At 43.4% G+C, this 17,990-nt stretch overlaps 1 protein-coding gene across 1 annotated transcript in view; it reads left to right on the top strand.

Annotated features, from left to right (window-relative positions):
• Nucleotides 1–661, top strand: part of c1h18orf54 (chromosome 1 C18orf54 homolog) — a 57,731-nt gene extending 57,070 nt beyond the window's left edge. Inside the window, 1 exon segment of the mRNA XM_078552353.1 lies at nucleotides 398–661. Within this exon segment, the coding sequence (XP_078408479.1) occupies nucleotides 398–488 (91 nt within the window). The 3' untranslated portion in view covers nucleotides 489–661.
• The last annotated feature ends 17,329 nt before the right edge of the window (nucleotides 662–17,990 follow it).

Raw genomic sequence — 17,990 nt, 5'->3', positions numbered from 1 at the left:
TGTTGATTTTGTCCCTTTATCTACGAGCTACACTAAGTGCCATTGGTTTCATAAAATGCTACATAATTGTTAACTCAGATTTATTGAATTGATTGGGTTTTGCTCGTCAGGTATGTCTAATAATTGGTGCATCTGGCTGTCATATAATGGGACAATTTTCTGAAAACACATCAACTTAAATCTGCAAAATCAATCGAGATAAACATTCTCGGTTAAGTTAGTGAAAAAAGACTGTAGGGAAAGGACGAGCAAACCAACCAATCACATCAGATACTCTGGTAGGTATTATTCTGTATAGTTTCAATCCCAATCTGGTTTGTATGAATAGAAACAAACCCCTAACTGTTTATGGATGCAGGATAAAGTGTAGTGACAGCTGAACTTTTTTTTTCACCAGGGCACTGAACCACTTGAAACATCTGAAGGAACTTGTTGATGATATTGGTGCTAAGATGGAAAAGGAAGCGGAGAGAAATCAATACAAATGATGAGCAATTAGAGAGACGATTATTAAAATCTAATAGCTTGTGCAATCTAATAAAGTAACATTAAGTTTAATTGAAAAGTGAATGATTAAAATATGCTGGCTTGTTTGTGATGATTTGAGTCACCTGACTACAGCCACATTCCCATCTAATGCAGAATATATAAAATAAAAATACCTGGAAAAACTCAGCAGGTCTGCAGAATATATACTGTTGAATTGATTAACTTTGGGTCAATTGTTTTTCTTTGCCCATGTGAGAATATTATGGTTTAAGGCTCTCTCTTGGGGAAAAGGCAGATATATGGTATCAGGTTGCAATCAGCTATGATTTTATTGAATGGTGGAACAGGCTCCAGGAACTAAATGCACTACTCCTGTTCCTATGGAGTTGTTGCACTGTCAAAACTTGTAAGCCTTCGAATGAGATACAGTATTGAAAGTGAAGCTCTGTCTTTTTTGTTCTGGTGGTTCAAGTGGATGGCAAAAGTTCCATGGTTTTAAAAAATTACAATTGTTACAGCACAGGAGGCAATTCGTAATTTAAAAATAAGGGGTCTCCCAATTAGAGGCAGAGATGAGATTTTTTTCTCTGAAGGTCGTGAATTTGTGGAACTCTCTTCCCCAGAGAATGGTGGAGGCAGGGGCATTGAATATTTTTAAGCCAGACGTAGGTAGATTCTTGATTATCGAGGGAGTCGAACATTAGTGGGGGTAGGCAGAATGTGGAGTTGAGGCCACAGTTGGATCAGCCATGATCTTATTGAATGGCAGAGCAGGCTCGAGGGGCCAAATGGCCACCTACTGCTCCTAATTCATATGTTTGTTTGCAGTATGTTCATGAGGCCCATCGTGTCTGCACTAGTTCTCCAAATGAACAGTTCACCTAGTGCCATTCCCCCGCCTTCTCCCAGTAACCTGGCACATTCTTCCTTTTTGGGTAACGGTCTAATTTCCTTGTGAATGCCTCAATTGAACCTGCCTCCACTGCACTTTCAGGCAGTGCACTCCAGACTTTCACCACTCGCCGCGTGAAAAAGCTTTGCCAAACACTTTAAATGTGTCCTTTCATGAGTGGGAACAGTTTCTCTTACCAGCTTACTCTTATTCTATTTCACCTCTTTTCAATTTTTTAAGTTAATTTTTGCTGGTTCCTAAAAATCTTACAATCCTCAGACTAACTTCTGTTCTTCATAACATTAGAAGTCTCTTCTTTTAATCTAATACTATCCTTAACTCTCAGACAGTCACGGATGGATCACTTTTCCAGTTGACTTTCTGCTTCTCAATGGAATGTATATTTGTGGAGAATTTTGAATTATTTATTTACAGGTTTGCCACTGTTTATCGCCCCTCCCCCATACCTTTTAATCTATTTTCCCAATCATCCTTAGCCCGCTTGTCCCTCATACCAGTGTAATTGGCTTTATTTAAGTTTGACTCTTAAATCACAAGATACTGCAGACTCATCATTTAGATCTTAATTCTTCAAGGGACAACAGAATAAAAAAACTAATTTTCTCAGAAGAAAGATGAGACCATCACCCAGTATATATATGATTAATTTAACTCTTCCCCCCCACACCCAAACAATTTTATGTCTGAATAAAGGGAACAGTGATTGATATACACCCAAACTGTCGCAACCTTATTTCTTTACAGGAGCTGACTGACCTGATGAACGTTTGCAGCATTTTTAAGTTTTAACTGAAATTCTGAGTTTATAAAAAGTGACTGGCTGGTCAAACTGCTTGACTTAACACCGCAGCTAATCAATTAGGCATTTAAACTCAAGAGTTTTTTGCTTTGAGTGCCTCCCCCAGTTGTTGTTGTGTAGCATTAGAAGTATATGGCATGAACACAGTGTGATAGTTAACGTCGCTATGACACAAATTAATGGTGTAGGCTTCACAGTATCACAGAATTGTTACGGCACAGAAAGAGGCCATTCAGCCCATCGTGTCTGCACCAGCTCTCCAAATGGCATTGTGACTTAGTGCCATTTTCCTGCTTTTTCCCAGTACTCTTGCACATTGTTTCTATTCAAATAATACTAAACTGTGTGAGAAGTTAGTGATTAACAATTGTCAATAAAGTAGGAAGAAACAAAGATTACAGCTCACTAAAGGTGTACTTTACAATCTAAATTATGCCAGCAGACAAATTATTGTGACACAAGCAGAGCACTGTTGAAGATGGAAATCTGAAATTAAAAACAGAAACCTGAACGCTGTTTCTCTCTCTGCTGATGCGGCCAGACCTACTGAGCATTTGCAGCATTTTCTGTTTTTATTTTAAATTTTTTGATATGTCAGTTAACTTGCCATCTGACCAAAGGAGAGCCATGTCTCCATAAAACCACCCAAGTAACAAACTGAACACCAAGATAACGCAACTGCTAGTTGAAGATGAGCATTCTTGCCAAAGCCCCTTCCTCAGCCAATCCCACCAAGAAACCGATTAACTCATCATTAATCTTGCTGTTTGTTTGTAAGATGTTGATGTGGTCAACAAGACAATCATGCAGCTATTCAGGATCCTGTCATTCACACCTCCTCTAGACACATCTTTACTTGTCCTATTGGTTTCTCCTTTTGCCATGCACCATCATCCCTTTTGTCATTTAATCTCTCCTGTCTTCCGCTGTATCACAGACCTTTTATTCTTTCCTCCCCTCCCATTCCCACCCCCCCCAACCCCACTCTTTGCCTACCTCTGCACTTGGTTAATAGGTATTCCAACTCGAACCTTTGATCTGATGAAAGGTCATTGACCTGAAATGTTAACTCTGTTTCTCTCTCCACAGATGTTGTCACACCTGTTGAAGATTTCAAGCACTTTCTGTTTAGATTTCAGATTTCCAGCATCCACAGTACTTCTGTTTTTTATTCATTTCCATTTAGCCATGCACTAAACACTCTTGTCCACCAGATGCTGCTGCTATTTCCTGGCAACTGCTTAAAATAAGGAGACAAAGTTGTTTTGTGTTGCCCTGGCTGTTTGGGAGTATCTGTAAAACCACTTTTAATAACTTCACAAGTAGCTCAATATTGCTCTTAAATAGTGGATCAAGCAAGGGAGTAGCAGTCACCTTATGAAGAGATAGAAAATTGCAGGCCCCAGTCAGTTATTTGAAATGACAAGTGTAAAATTTCACTCATTTCTCTTGCATGGCCACATTGCTCCACTCCCAATCTCAAAGAAATCCATAGTGTTACTTGCCCTGAAGCAACTTGTTAGTTTGGGCACTTCCCTCTTTTAAAACTGGAACCTGGGCTGTTCCAAACTAAAAAGAGTAAAAGTTATTTTGCTTTTTGTGACCTTGGACCATGCAATTTGTACTGATAGGCACTGAATTAGGAATTTTTTTTTTATTCATTTACGGGATGTGGGCTTCAGCCAACATTGCCCATCCCTAGTTGCCCTTGAAAAGGTGGTGGTGAGCTGCATGGAGTGAATCGAATTGGCCAAAGGCTGGCACCTGTGATGCTGGGGACCTCAGTAGGAGTCCAAGATGGATCACCCACTTGGCAGGTCCGGCTGAAGATCGTAGCAAATGCTTCAACCTTATCTTTTGCATTGATGTGCTGGGCTCCCCCATCACTGAGGATGGGGATATTTGTGAAGCCTCCTCCAGTGAGTTGTTTAATTGTCCACCACCATTCACGACTGGATGCGGCAGGACTGCAGAGCTTAGATTTGACCTGTTGCTTGTGGGATTGCTTAGCCCTGTCTATCACTTGCTGCTTATGCTGTCTGGCACGCAAGCAGCCCTGTGTTATAGCTTCACCAGGCTGACACCCATTTCTAAGTATGCCTGGTGCTGCTTCTGGCATGCCCTCCTGCACTCTTCATTGAACCAGGGTTGATCTCCTGGTTTGATGGTAATGGTAGAGTGCGGAATATGCTGGGCCATGAGGTTACAGATTTTGTTCGAGTACAATTAACATAAGAACTAGGAGCAGGAGTGGGCAATTCAGCCCCTCGAGCTTGCGATTCAATACGATCATGGCTGATCTCGTTTCAGCCTCAACTCCAACTTCCCACCCTCTCCCCATAACCTTTCAACCCGTTACTAATTAAAAACCTGTCTATCTCCTCCTTAAATTTATTCAGCGCCCCGGCATCCACTGCACTCTGAGGCAGTGAATTCCACAGATTCACGACCCTTTGAGAGAAGCAATTCCTCCTCCTCCTCTGATTTAAACTTACCACCCCTTAGCCTAAAACTATGGCCTCTCATTCTAGAATGCCCCACAAGGGGAACCATCCACTCCACGTCTACTTTGTCTACCCCCTTTAGCATCTTATATACCTCATTCTCTCATCCTTCTAAACTCTAGCGAGTATAGGCCTAACTGCTCAATTTCTCCTCATAAGACAAGCTCCTCATCTCTGGAATCAATCTAGTAAATCTCCTCTGAACCGCCTCCAATGCAACTACATCCTTCCTCTAGTAAGGGGACCAAAACTGTGCACAGTACTCCAGGTGTGGTCTCACCAACACCTTGTACAGTTGCAACAACACTTCCTTATTTTTATACTCTATTCTTTTAGCAATAAATGCCAAAATTCCTTTTGCCTTCCTTATTACCTGCTGTACCTGCATGTTAGCTTTCAGTGATTCATGCACAAGGACACCCAGATCCCTCTGCACTGAAGCATTCTACTGCTGCTGATGGCCCACACTTCCTCATGGATGTCCAGCCTTGAGTTACTAGATCTGTTCTGAATCAATCCCATTTAGCACGGTGGTAGTGCCACACAACATGTTGGAGGGTATCCTCAATGTGAAGGTGGGACTTTGTCTCCACAAGAACTGTGCGGTGGTCACCGATACTGTGATAAACAGTTGCAACTGCAGCAGGTTGGTGAGGATGATTATGCTTTTCCCTCTTGTTGGCTCCCTTACCACCTGCCACAGTCCCAGTCTAGCAACTATATCATTTAGGACTTGGTCATGAGTGGTGCTACTGAGCCACTCTTGGTGATGGACATTGAAGTCCCTCACCCAGATTCTGCACCCTTGCCACCCTCTGTACAACCTCCAAGTGGTGTTCAACATGGAGGAGCACAGATTCATCAGCTAAGGGAGGACAGTACTTGGTAATCAGTAGGAGGTTTCCTTGCCCATGTTTGGCCTGATGCCATGAGACTTCATGGGTTCCAGAGCAACTCCCTCCTGACTCTATACCACTGTGCCACCACCTCTGCTGGTGGGACAGGATATACCCAGGGATGGTGATGGTGCTGTCTGGGACATTATCTGTAAGGGATGATTTATGAGGATGTTAGTCAGACTAGTTTGACTAGTCAGTGAGACAGCTCTCCCAATTTTGGCACAAACCCCCAGATATTAATAACGAGGACTTCGTAGGGTCGACAGGGCTGAGATTGTCGTTGTCATTTCCAGTGCCTAAGTCAATCAAGATCCGTCCGGTTTCATTCCTTTTTAGTGACTTTGTAGCAGTTTGTTACAAAAAATTGGCTTGCTAGGCCATTTAAGATGTATGTAGACCAGGTGAAGACGACAGATTTCCTTTACATTCAACATCGTTAGACCGGTCATCGTTAGACTTTTAATTCCAGGTTTTTATTGAATTCAAATTCCACCATCTGCCATGGCAGGATTTGAACCCAGGTCCCCAGAGCATTACCGTGGGTCTCTGGTTTAGTGACAATACCACTACGTCATCGCCTCCCCATTTCTGGCATCTGTGGAGGGAGAAACAGAGTTAATGTTTCGAGCATATGACTTCTTCAGACCTAAAGAGAAGTAGAAATATGGATTTTATACTGTTTAAGAGGGCGGGGGCGGAGCAGGTGGAACAAGATAGGTCAGGGATAGATGACAGCTAAGGAGAGATTGACAAAGATGTCATGGACACAAGACAAAGGGTGTGTTAATGGTAGAGGTAAAGAAGGTGCTGATGGTGGCATTAAGATAAGATGGCAGAATGTGTTAATAGCAGAACAAGGGTCAGCGCTCTGAAAGCACAACATAGAAACAAGTGACAGATGACCCTGTGGGGGAGGGGGGTTTGGGGGAAAAAGGATTTAAAAAATGAGCAAATGAATAAAACAATGGAATATAATAAATAAAAATAAAAAATAGATTAAAAAAGGGGTCAAGAGGGAGGAGAGTGTTTATGATCTGAAGTTATTGAAATCAATGTTAAGTCCGGAAGGCTGCAAGGTGCCTAATCTTCCGATTAGGACTTTTGTCACCTTTGTCAATCTCTCCTTAGCTGTCACCTATCCCTGACCTTCTATATCATTCCACCTGCTCCACCCCCTCCTAAACAGTATAAAGTCCATCATATTTCTACTTGTCTTTAGATCTGAAGAAGAGCCATATGGATTCGAAACGTTAACTCTGTTTTTTTCTCTCCAGAGATGCTGCCAGACCTGCTGAGTTTTTCCAGCATTTTCTGTTTTTATTTCAGATTTCCAGCATCCGCAGTATTTTGCTTTTAATCCATTTCAGAGCTAGGCAAGGAATTGGGTTTAGGCTTGGAAAGGCAAGATTGACCATGCACATTTGATGCAGTAGTAATAATCCCATCTTGAAGGACGGGCGAAGCTGTTGTAGGTGGACTCATGCATGCATGTATAGAGTTGAGGGTAAACTTATAGAAGCATTAGTGTTACATCTTTAAAAATGTAGTGATGGAAAACTAGCCTTCATAGCTCAGTTTTGAGGTCTGAAAATTATTGTTTGATCTCTAAAACTTGACTTTCTGGTTTGAAATCCAATAGGTGGCAGAAATATCTTTGTTTTATTTCTCACTTTTAGCTTGAATTTGCCTGACCTGTGACACTTTGCACGATTACTCACAAGACTTGGGCAAGGGGAGATGCTTCCTCACAATGACAGAATTACCACTAATGGCTCTCAGACACTGGCTGTATGTAATGAGGTCCAAATCTATTTTTAAATGTATCTCCATCCATTGTTTTATCTCTACCTTTTAGCCTATTTCAATCCCTTCCCCCCACCCCACCCCCACTAGGGCTATCTGTACCTTGCTTGTCCTGCTTTCTACCCTTAATGTCACCATTAGCATAATTCTTAGCTAATTTCACCACCGTCAACACCTCTTTGTCTTCTTGTCTTTGATATCTTTTGGCATTCTCTACCTATCACTGGCCCTGTATCCAGCTCTACCTGTCTCACCCACCCCCCCCCCCACCTTAAACCAGTTTATATTTTACCTCTTTTCTATTTTTCCTTAGTTCTGATGAAAAGTCATTCAGACTCGAAACGTTAACTGTGTTCCTCTCCGCAGATGCTGTCAGACCTGCTGAGTTTTTCCAGGTATTTTTGTTTTTGTTTTGGATTTCCAGCATCTGCAGTTTTTTGCTTTAATCCAAGTCTATAATGCCTGCCTGCTCCCTTGGACAGTGATGTGCAAGCTTTAGTGTACTGTGTAAAGCAAAAGATAAGAAACATAAGTATCTTGGGTGCAGCAGAAAAAACAATTATTTTTATTACCAGTTTGCATCTTGACGTTTTTCTGCTTTAAAGGCGCAAAATTTTCACTGACCCAGACACAGGCCAAAAGCCTCCCATTTGTACTGTAATTTCCATGCTTCTATTCTGCAATCTGCAAGTACTGCTATGCAGTCAACAGTAAGGTTTAACTCCAGAAAGCAGCATTACAATGGGATAGTACTGTTAATAAAGTGAAGACTGAAGCTCTAAAAGCTTATGCCGTTCTTACTGTCTCACCAATTCATTCTATTTCCCACACAATGAAATTTTGTGCTGCACTTTTGGTGTCTTAAGATAAGAAGAGACACATTATGGCCTAGATTTTCCTGCAACAGTGAGATTGCTGACATGCAACGTATGTCCTTCTTAGCATTGATAATATACTGCTTATTTTGTTGCACTTCTAATGAGAACCTACAGGAACAAACATAGTGACAAAGCAGAAGGGGTATGGCAAATTTTTTGCAGCAATTGTATTTCACTTCTTTGAGGAACAGGGATTATCTACTAGAAATAGCAGCAACAATCTCCCCAAAACATCTTTACATTAATGATTGAGAAAAACATTCTTGGACTGAAGCAGATTGGAGCTCCAGTTAATTCCAGGCCTTTCCTAAGGTTGAGCATGTTAGGTTAACAGGTCTATTGTGCTGGCACTTCATACAGATGCAGAATATTTTAATCTGAATTGGAGGTAGGTGTCGGGGCAAGTGTCACTGTAGACAAAATTCATATCTGTAGCACTACCAACTGATCATACGTCTGGAGGTGCACGCAGCATTCAACAAATTTGCATCTCCCCCATCAAAGATCAAGCATTCAGCTGCAAAAAGAGGACCCAGTGTAAGTTAAAGGGCCAGGCACTTAACTTGCGTATAAGATGAATTTGAAGAAGTTCCTCTACTGCAATGTCTCTGGAAGTACTGTGTTTGTTTCTGGAGGTGCTCTGCTGTGTTCCTGGATTTAGCAGGGAGTATTTCTGCTTCCTCACAGGGAGGGCAGAAAAGTAGGTGACATGTCCACACAAAGGCTGCAACAGGTGTCTGCAGGTCAACCAGGAGATGAAGGAGAGGCTGCAGACAGTGCAGGCTCTGCATGGTGCCCCTTGCCAAGTTGGTGCCAGACTGCTCCATGCCAGATACAGGAGGCTGTCTGGCAGGCCAATGAATGGGTCCAATACCTCAGTCTGCATCCTCATCAGCATGAGCTGGCAACTGAACCATCATTTTCACCTAGCCTTGCTGCAGTTCAGTCGTGCTCAGTAATTCCCTGTGTGCATTGTCCAATTCTATGCTTCAGGTATGTGTAATGCATGAGCTAGTGGCTGCTCAAGTAATGAGCCCTCTGTAACAGTTATATGCTGTTGCTCTCTCTTTTTCTCCCTGGATTGGTGTAGCTCAGCAAGTGACAGTTTTTGGGTGTCTGAAAGCAGGAATTCAGAAGGTGGAGGGAAGTGCGAGTGCGGTGGATGTTGGTGGGGGATTCAGTGATGGTAATGTCACTGAATGTCAAGGGACGATGATTAGATTCTCTCTTGTTGGAGATGGTCATTTCCTGGCACTTGTGTGGTGCAAATGTAACTTGTCAATAATCAGCCCAAGCCTGAATGTTGCCCAGGCCTTGCTGCATATGGGCACAGAGTGCTTCAGTATATGAGGAGTCGTGAATGGTACTGAACATTGCGCAATCATCCGTGAACATCCCCACTTCTGACCTTATGATGTAGGGAAGGTCATTGATAGAGCAGCTGAAGATAGTTGGGTCTAGGACACGACCCTGAGCAATTCCTACTGATGTCCTGGGACTGAGATGGTTGACCTCCAACAATCCCAGCCATCTTCCATTGTGCTATGTGTGATTCCATCCAGCAGAGAGTTTCCCCCCAATCCTTATTGACTCCGGTTTTGCTACGGCTCCTTGATGCCACTTGGTTAAATGCTGTCTTGATCTCAAGGGCAGTCATTCTAACCTCATCTCTTGAGTTCAGTTCTTTTGTCCATGTTTGGACCAAGGCTGTAACAAGTTCAGGAGCTGAGTTGCCCTGGCGGAACCCAAACTGAGCATCAGTGAGTAAGTTGTTTCTGAGTAAGTGCCGCTTGATAACACGATCGATGACCCCTTCCATCAATTTGCTGATGATCGAGAGTAGACTGATAGAGCGGTAATTGGCCAGGTTTGACTTGTCCTACTTTTTGTCTACAGGACATACCTGGGCAATTTTCCACAGCGCTGGGTAGATGCCAGTGTTGTAGCTGTACTTGAACAGCTTGGCTAGGGACGTGGCTAGTTCTGGAGCACAAGTCTTCAGTACTATTGCTGGAATGTTGTCAGCACTCATAGCCTTTGCAGTATCAATTAACAGCCAGCCAGTGTGAAACTCGCACTGAAATGATCAGTGCTGCTGGGGTGGGGGCAGGAGGAGGGCAGATGTTGACATAAGCATGGGCGCGGGGGAGCACTCAATGAAAGCTCCCTGAAGACAGAGAGCTGCCTTAGGGAGCTGAAGAATCCAAAAGCTATAAATAAAGATTTTGAAATGTTGGGAAAAAAAAGTCTATGCATCAGAATCAGTCACCTGCACATATGGATGATGAAAATTCTGTCCAAACATTTTTATTTTAAAAAATTAATATTGGAAACCTCTTCCTGCCCTTGGATGAGGTTTTCTCAAAAAGGGAAAGGCTGCCTGGCCGATTCGCCCGCCCGCCAACCATAATGTTGGATGGGCAACGAAAAATCTCCCATCAATTACAATGTTAATGGTCCTACTAGGCCTCTTAATTGTCGGTGGGCACACTGCCGACTGTTGTGTTGGACCACTGACTGAAATATCACGCGGGTGCATGATAACGCCGGGACGTTATCACGCGCTATTTCACACTTGAGCGGGTCGGGCATGCGCCCACATGCCAAGCAAAAAGTTCTGCCCTATGAAATAAGTTGAGCTGTATGAACAAACGAGTGGCCATTGGATGCAGGTTAGTGTGAGCAAGTAGGGAAGTGTGGTTGCCACATAGAGTGGATCGGTTGCGCAGAGTCACCTCAGGGGAGTGTTGAGAGAGGCACAGAGATCTCCAGTAGATCCGCAGTCAAATAAGTTAATGGTGGGTGCCACATGAGAACAGCCTTGTTGAAGAGAGGGGAGTTTTAAATATTTTGAGTACTACATTATTTTTAAACTCAAGGAAATGGTGCAAAAATACAAGCTCACCCAGAGCACCATTTTTCTTGTTATCGAGCATAGTTAAAACACTGACACCCTTTAAAAGGTTGATCAATGATAGTGTGTGACTAAATTACTTTAAAATGGAAAATATTTGAAATGGACACATATTGCCATTGCAAATACTTCAGTTGAAGTTACAGAGAGTGCTGAGTCCAGTAGCAAGAAATAAATGAAGAGCAGAAAGTATGAGGAAAGATATGTAGAATTCAGATTCATGGAGCTCAGTGATGGACAGCCGCAATGTGCTGTGTGCTTAGAAATTTTATTTAAGGAAACAATAAAAGCTGCAAAACTGAAGTGGCGCCTCACAACAAAGCATCTGTAATATAAAGGTAAATCTAAGGACCACTTTGGACAAAAAACAGAATAATACAGGTGTCAGGAAACTCAAATGACAAATAGCACCTCTTCAGTCTGTCCAGCTCATCCTGGTTCTCCAGTTCCAAATTCAAAATCTGTTCTGATTTAATTTGATGCTTTTCGTATTTGAAGCACGTTCTCAACTGACTTTACTAATTCATTCATTCCTGCTTTTGAACCCTGTCTCTTGAACAGTCAGTGTTTACCATGTTAGGCAGGAGCCATTCAACAAGTCAACAACTCTTTAAATTATAATGGTGTCTTTTACTTTCCTAGTGCTAGCTTCATAACCTACCACACTACGCCTACACTATTAGCTGCTGTCACATTTTCAAATCGGGTCTTTCCATCAATCTCCTTTTCCAATGAATTCCCACATCATTGATTCACAAAGTTATTCCAAGAAAATTGTTCACTCTGGCAAAGGGTTCAAACTCTATGGGACACAAGTTATAAAATGGGAATGTAGGAATTAAAAGGAATGTCAGACAGCACTTTTTACACATGATATTGGAGTAAGTCACCATGAAGGGTCACTGAAGCAAAAACACATTCAATACACTTTCCGCATAAGGGCTGGATTTTACGCTTTCCAGTGGGGTGAGGGAGGCAGAATGGGAAATGCATTGTCTGCTTCTTCCCGCCTGCACCTTACCATGATGAATCAAGCATCGGCTGGCCAATTAACAGCCGACTGGTGGAGAGGCTGGCCAATTTGCATTGGGAAGGGGTGCCCAAGCCCAGGGTAGGACATCAGGTGGCGAGAGGGTTTAGGCCGTAACTGGAAGTCAGTCATGGCTGCCCTCTGCCTCTCTAATTTGTTATGTCAGCCTAAAAACTGAAGAAGTAAAGTCTACTAGCATCCAAACGCAGCCACCTTCGGCAGCAGACTCTGCTGCTACATGCAGTTATGGTCCCGTTTGCAGGCCCTTTCATCACCCCTTGTGCCATCTGCTTGTACCTGGCGTAAATCACTCCCAATCTTTTTCCTGTGCGACTACCAGTGGGAGTGGGCAATGAAAAATTGCAGTCAACTGGGTCTTTAACAGGCTGAATAGCTTTTCTAATTGTTTTTTTCTCAAAATGGGAGGTGGGCTTCTGATTTCAGCACCCGCTCACCTTCCGTATTATAGGAGACTGCACGATGAGGTCGGATTGTCAACCCGACATGATTATATTTTGCATAAGTGTGGGGGTGGGGTCGCCTGCCCAATTTGCAACCATAAAATCCATATCTACATCTCTTGGGTGTATTTTTACTTCAGTGACCTTTCATGGTTACTTATTCCAACAGACTGTTGTATTGTGTGTAAAATGTTCTGTCTGACATTCCTTTTCATTCCTATTTTATAACTTGTATCCATAGTATTTGAACCCTTAGCCATAGTGAACAATTTTCTTGCAATGACTCTGAATCCTCTTCATAAGCTTGGAAAAATAAATTGCTTTGCCTTGAGGTCTCTCATTTTCGAAAGAACAAGCCTGATTGCTGAATTTTCTTCATAATTTGAAGTTTTGACATTCAGGCCCATCTTCCTTACGTGACATTGGTTCCCTTCAAAGCAATAATAAATAAAATAAATGGTAAATTCCATGATTGCACACAACACACTAGATGTGGTCTAACCAATGCCTTACACAGCAATAGCACAATCTCATTTGATTTGCACCCCATCTTATAATAGGTTATTTGTTTTTTTTCAGGGCAGCCATACACTATCCGGGCAGTTTCATACATTTATTATCAATGTAGCACCTACATCTCTTTACTGATCAGAATTCTATAGTGTTCCATTCAATCAATATGTTCCCTAATTAGGTTGTATACTTTCACAAAAAACATCTTACACTTCAATTGAACCACGTTGTCACTTATTTGTCCAGTTTCCTGAAATATCGAACTTTTGACTCTGATTGTATTGTTCTTGAGGTAAGTGATCCTTTCTGCTTTTAATACACAGAAACATAGTCCCTTGTGGGAATGAAAAATACTTCTGGCCTCATGTATGATTAGTGCAGAGAACCTTGGTCCTCTTCCAATAGCAGCATGGACCACTCTGGCCTCTTTGTAACATTAATGCACAATACTTGTCCCTTCCCGGTTTTAACATTATTGCAAAATATTTTGATCCTGTTGTTCCCCTAACTGCTACCAACTCAAATGATAAATTATCATCCTCATGTTAAATCCTCCATGGCCTCGCATTCATTCACAGGATGTGGGCTTCGCTGGCTGGGCCAGCATTTATTGCCCATTCCTAATTGCCCTTGAGAAGGTGGTAGTGAGCAGCCTTCTTGAATCACTGCAGTCCATGTGGTGTAGGTACACCCACAATGCTGTTAGGGAGGGAGTTCCAGGTTTTTGACCCAGCAACAGTAAAGGAACGGCGATATATTTCCAAATCAGGATAGTAAGTGACTTGGAGGGGAACTTCCAGGTGATGGTGTTCCCATCTATCTGCTGCCCTTGTCCTTCTAGATGGTAGCGGTCATGGGTTTGGAAGGTGCTGTCTAAGGAGCCTTGGTGAATTCCTGCAGTGCATGTTGTAGATTGTACATACTACTGCTACTGTGCGTCGGGGGTGGAAGGAGTGAATGTTTGTGGATGTGATGCTAATCAAGCGGGCTGCTTTGTCCTGGATGGTGTCAAGCTTCTTGAGTGTTGTGGGAGCTGCACTCATCCAGGCAAGTGGAGAGTATTCCATCACACTCCTGACTTGTGCCTTGGAGATGGTGGACAGGCTTTGGGGAGTCAGTAGGTGAGTTACTCACTGTTGCATTCCTAGCCTTTAACTTGCTCTTATAGCCACAGTATTTATATGGCCAGTCCAGTTCAGTTTCTAGTCAATGGTAACCCTCAGGATGTTGATAGTGGGGGATTCAATGATGGTAATGCTATTGAACATCAAGGGGCGATGGTTGGATTCTCTCTTCTTGGAGATGATCATTGCCTGACACTTGTGTGGCGCGAATGTTACTTGCCACTTGTCAGCCCAAGCCTGGATATTGTCCAGGTCTTGCTGCATTTGGACATGGACTGCTTCAGCATCTGAGGAGTTGCAAATGTTGTTGAACATTGTGCAATCATCAGCGAATATCCCCACTTCTGACCTTATGATGGAAGGAAGGTCATTAATGAAGCAGCTGAAGATGGTTGGGCCTAGGACACTACCCTGAGGAACTCCTGCAGTGATGCCCTGGAGCTGAGGTGACTGACCTCCAAGAACCACAACCATCTTCCTTTGTGCTAGGTATGACTCCAACCAGTGGAGAGTTTTCCCCTGATTCCCATTGACTTCAGTTTTGCTAGGGCTCCTTGATGCCACACTTGGTCAAATGCGGCCTTGATGTCAAGGGCAGTCACTCTCACCTCAACTCTGGAGTTCAGCTTTTTTGTTCATGTTTGAACCAAGGCTGTAACGAGGTCAGAAGCTGAGTGACCCTGGCGGAACCCAAACTGGGCATCAGTGAGCAGGTTATTGCTAAGCAAGGGCCACTTGATAGCACTGTTGTTGACCCCTTCCATTATTTTACTGATGATTGAGAGTAGACTGATTGGGCGGTAATTGGCTGGGTTAGATTTGTCCTGTTTTTTGTGTACAGGACATACTTGGGCAATTTTTCACATAGCCGGGTAGATGCCAGTGTTGTAGCTGTACTGGAACAGCTTGGTTAGGGGCATGGCAAGTTCTGGAGCACAAGTCTTCAGTACTGTTGTTGGAATATTGTCAGGGCCCATAGCCTTTGCAGAATCCAGTGCCTTAAACTGTTTCTTGATATTACATGGAGTGAATTGAATTGGCTGAAGACTGGCATCTGTGATGCTGTGGACCTCCGGAGCTGGCCGAGATGGATCATCCACTCGATACTTCTGGCTGAAGATTGTAGCAAATTCTTCAGCCTTATCTTTTGCACTGCTGTGCTGGGCTCATCCATCATTGGCGGTGGGGATATTTGTGGAGCTTCCTCCTCCAGTGAGTTGTTTAATTGCCCACCACCATTCACGACTGGATGTGGCAGGACTGCAGAGCTTGGATCTGATCCGTTGATTGTGGGATTGCTTAGTTCTGTCTATCGCTTGCTGCTTATGCTGTTTAGCATGCAAGTAGTCCTGTGTTATAGCTTCACCAGGTTGACACCTCATTTTTAGATATGCCTGGTGCTGCTCCTGGCATGCCCTCTGCACTCTTCATTGAACCAGGGTTGATCCCCTAGCTTGATGGTAATGATAGATTGGGGGATATGGTGGCCTATGAGGTTACAAAGTGTGTTCAAGTACAATTCTGCTGCTGCTGATGGCCCACATCACCTCATGGATGTCGAGTCTTGAGTTGCTAGATTTGATCAAAATCTATCCCATTTAGCACAGTGGTAGCGCCACACAACACAATGGAGGGTATCCTCAATGTGAAGACGGGACTTCATCTCCACAATGACTGTGCAGTGGTCACTCCTACCAATATTGTCATGGTCAGATGCATCTGCAGCAGATTGGTGAGGATGAGGTCAAGTATGTTTTTCCCTCTTGTTGGTCCCCTCACCACCTGCCACAGAACCAGCCTAGCAGCTATGTCATTTAGGACTTGGCCAGCTTGGTCAGTAGTGATGCTACCGAGCCACTCTTGGTGGTGGATATTGAAGTTCCCCACCCAGAGTATATTCTGCGCCCTTGCCACCCTCAGTGCTTCCTCCAAGTGGTGTTCAACATGGAGGAGCACTGATTCATCAGCTGAGGGAGGGCGGTACGTGGTAATCAGCAGGAGATTTTCTTGCCCATGTTTGACTTGATACTATGAGACTTCATGGGGTCCGGAGTCGATGTTGAGAACTCTCAGGGCAACTCCCTCCCAACTGTATACCACTGTGCCGCCACTTCTGCTGGGTCTGAGCTGCCGGTGTGACAAGACATACCCAGGGATGGGGATGGTCGTGTCTGGGACATTTTCTGTAGTTATGATTCTATGAGAATGACTATGTCAGGCTGATTCCTGACAAGTCTTTGAGACAGCTTTCCCAATTTTGGCACTTGCCCCCAGATGTTAATAGGGAGGACTTTGCAGGGTCAACAGGGCTGATATTGCCGTTGTCGTTTCCAGTGCCTAGGTCGATGCCGGGTGGCCTGTTCAGTTTCATTCCTTTTTTGTAACTGTAGCGGTTTGATACAACTGAGTGGCTTGCTAGGCCATTTCAGAGGGCATCTAAGAGCCAACCACATTGCTGTGGGTCTGGAGTCACATGTAGACCAGACCAGGTAAGGACGACAGATTTCCTTCCCTAAAAAACATTAGTGATCCAGATGGGTTTTTGCAACAATCGACAATGGTTTCATGGAGATCATTAGACTTTTCATTCCAGACTTTTATTGAATTCAAATTCCACCATCTGCCATGGTGGGATTTGAAGTATTGCCAGATCATTACCAGGTCCCCAGAGCAATACTCTGGGCCTCTGGAATACTAGTCCAGTGACAATACCACTACGCCATCGCCTCCCCTCGGTACCTATGATACCTTTTCAAACCACCACTGCACCCCCCACCCAGTTTCCTCTGACCCGCTCACTCTGGTCTGTTATGCATCCTGCTTCTCCAATTCCTGTTTGTCCCACCATTGGTAGCCACGTGCCTTCAACTAAGTAAGCCCCATACTCTGAAATTGCATTTCCAGGTCTTCCACCTCATCACCTTCCTCTTCTTTAACACCTGCTTTATCATTCAATTTTTCAACCAAGCTTTTGGCAATCCTTCCTGAGCTCACTTCCATGACTCTGTGTCTGTTTAGCCTTTAATTGACTAAGTTGAACTATGTTGAGGATACCAAAAGGAGATACTGGTGTTGGTCATCCTGACACTAGGGTTATTTAATCACACCCTATATGGATGCAAACCATTGTGCAATTGTTGTAGTGCAGAGCTACAACCTAGAGATCATAAACCCAGTGAGCAAACCACAAATCACAAGCCAGTGAACAAATAGCACTTAAAATTACTCTGAAAGTTGTCAGATTGTTGTAAAATCCCATTGATTTACTAATCTCCATCCGCAGTCTCATGGCTCACTCACGTTGCTTGATAATGCCATAGTAGCTCACTCGGTTGTACAATTGCTTGGCCGACCACCATTTCATGGTAACCAGGGATGGGCAATAAATGTGGCTTTAGAGTGATGCCCAAATCCCAAGAGCAAATAATAATGAAAGGAAGGCCAAGAAGTCTAAAGCTTTAATCTAGGGGACATTAGGACCTGAAAGAATCAACAATGTTATGGGACAGAGTTAATTCCTTACAGCACTTAGGTCAGTCATAAAACATCAACAGAAAATTGAAAGGTCCCATTGAAAATTCAGTGTGAGTGTCTGAGATGTGTTACTAGTGAAAGCGAATTGTTTCTAACAAAATGAAAAAAGGCAACCCAAATAGCCTAATT

Source organism: Cetorhinus maximus, chromosome 1 (genome assembly GCF_964194155.1).
Source record: "Cetorhinus maximus chromosome 1, sCetMax3.hap1.1, whole genome shotgun sequence".
NCBI lineage: Eukaryota > Metazoa > Chordata > Chondrichthyes > Lamniformes > Cetorhinidae > Cetorhinus > Cetorhinus maximus.
Note: the sequence above shows the minus strand (reverse complement) of the source record. Positions and strands in the feature narration are given on the sequence as shown.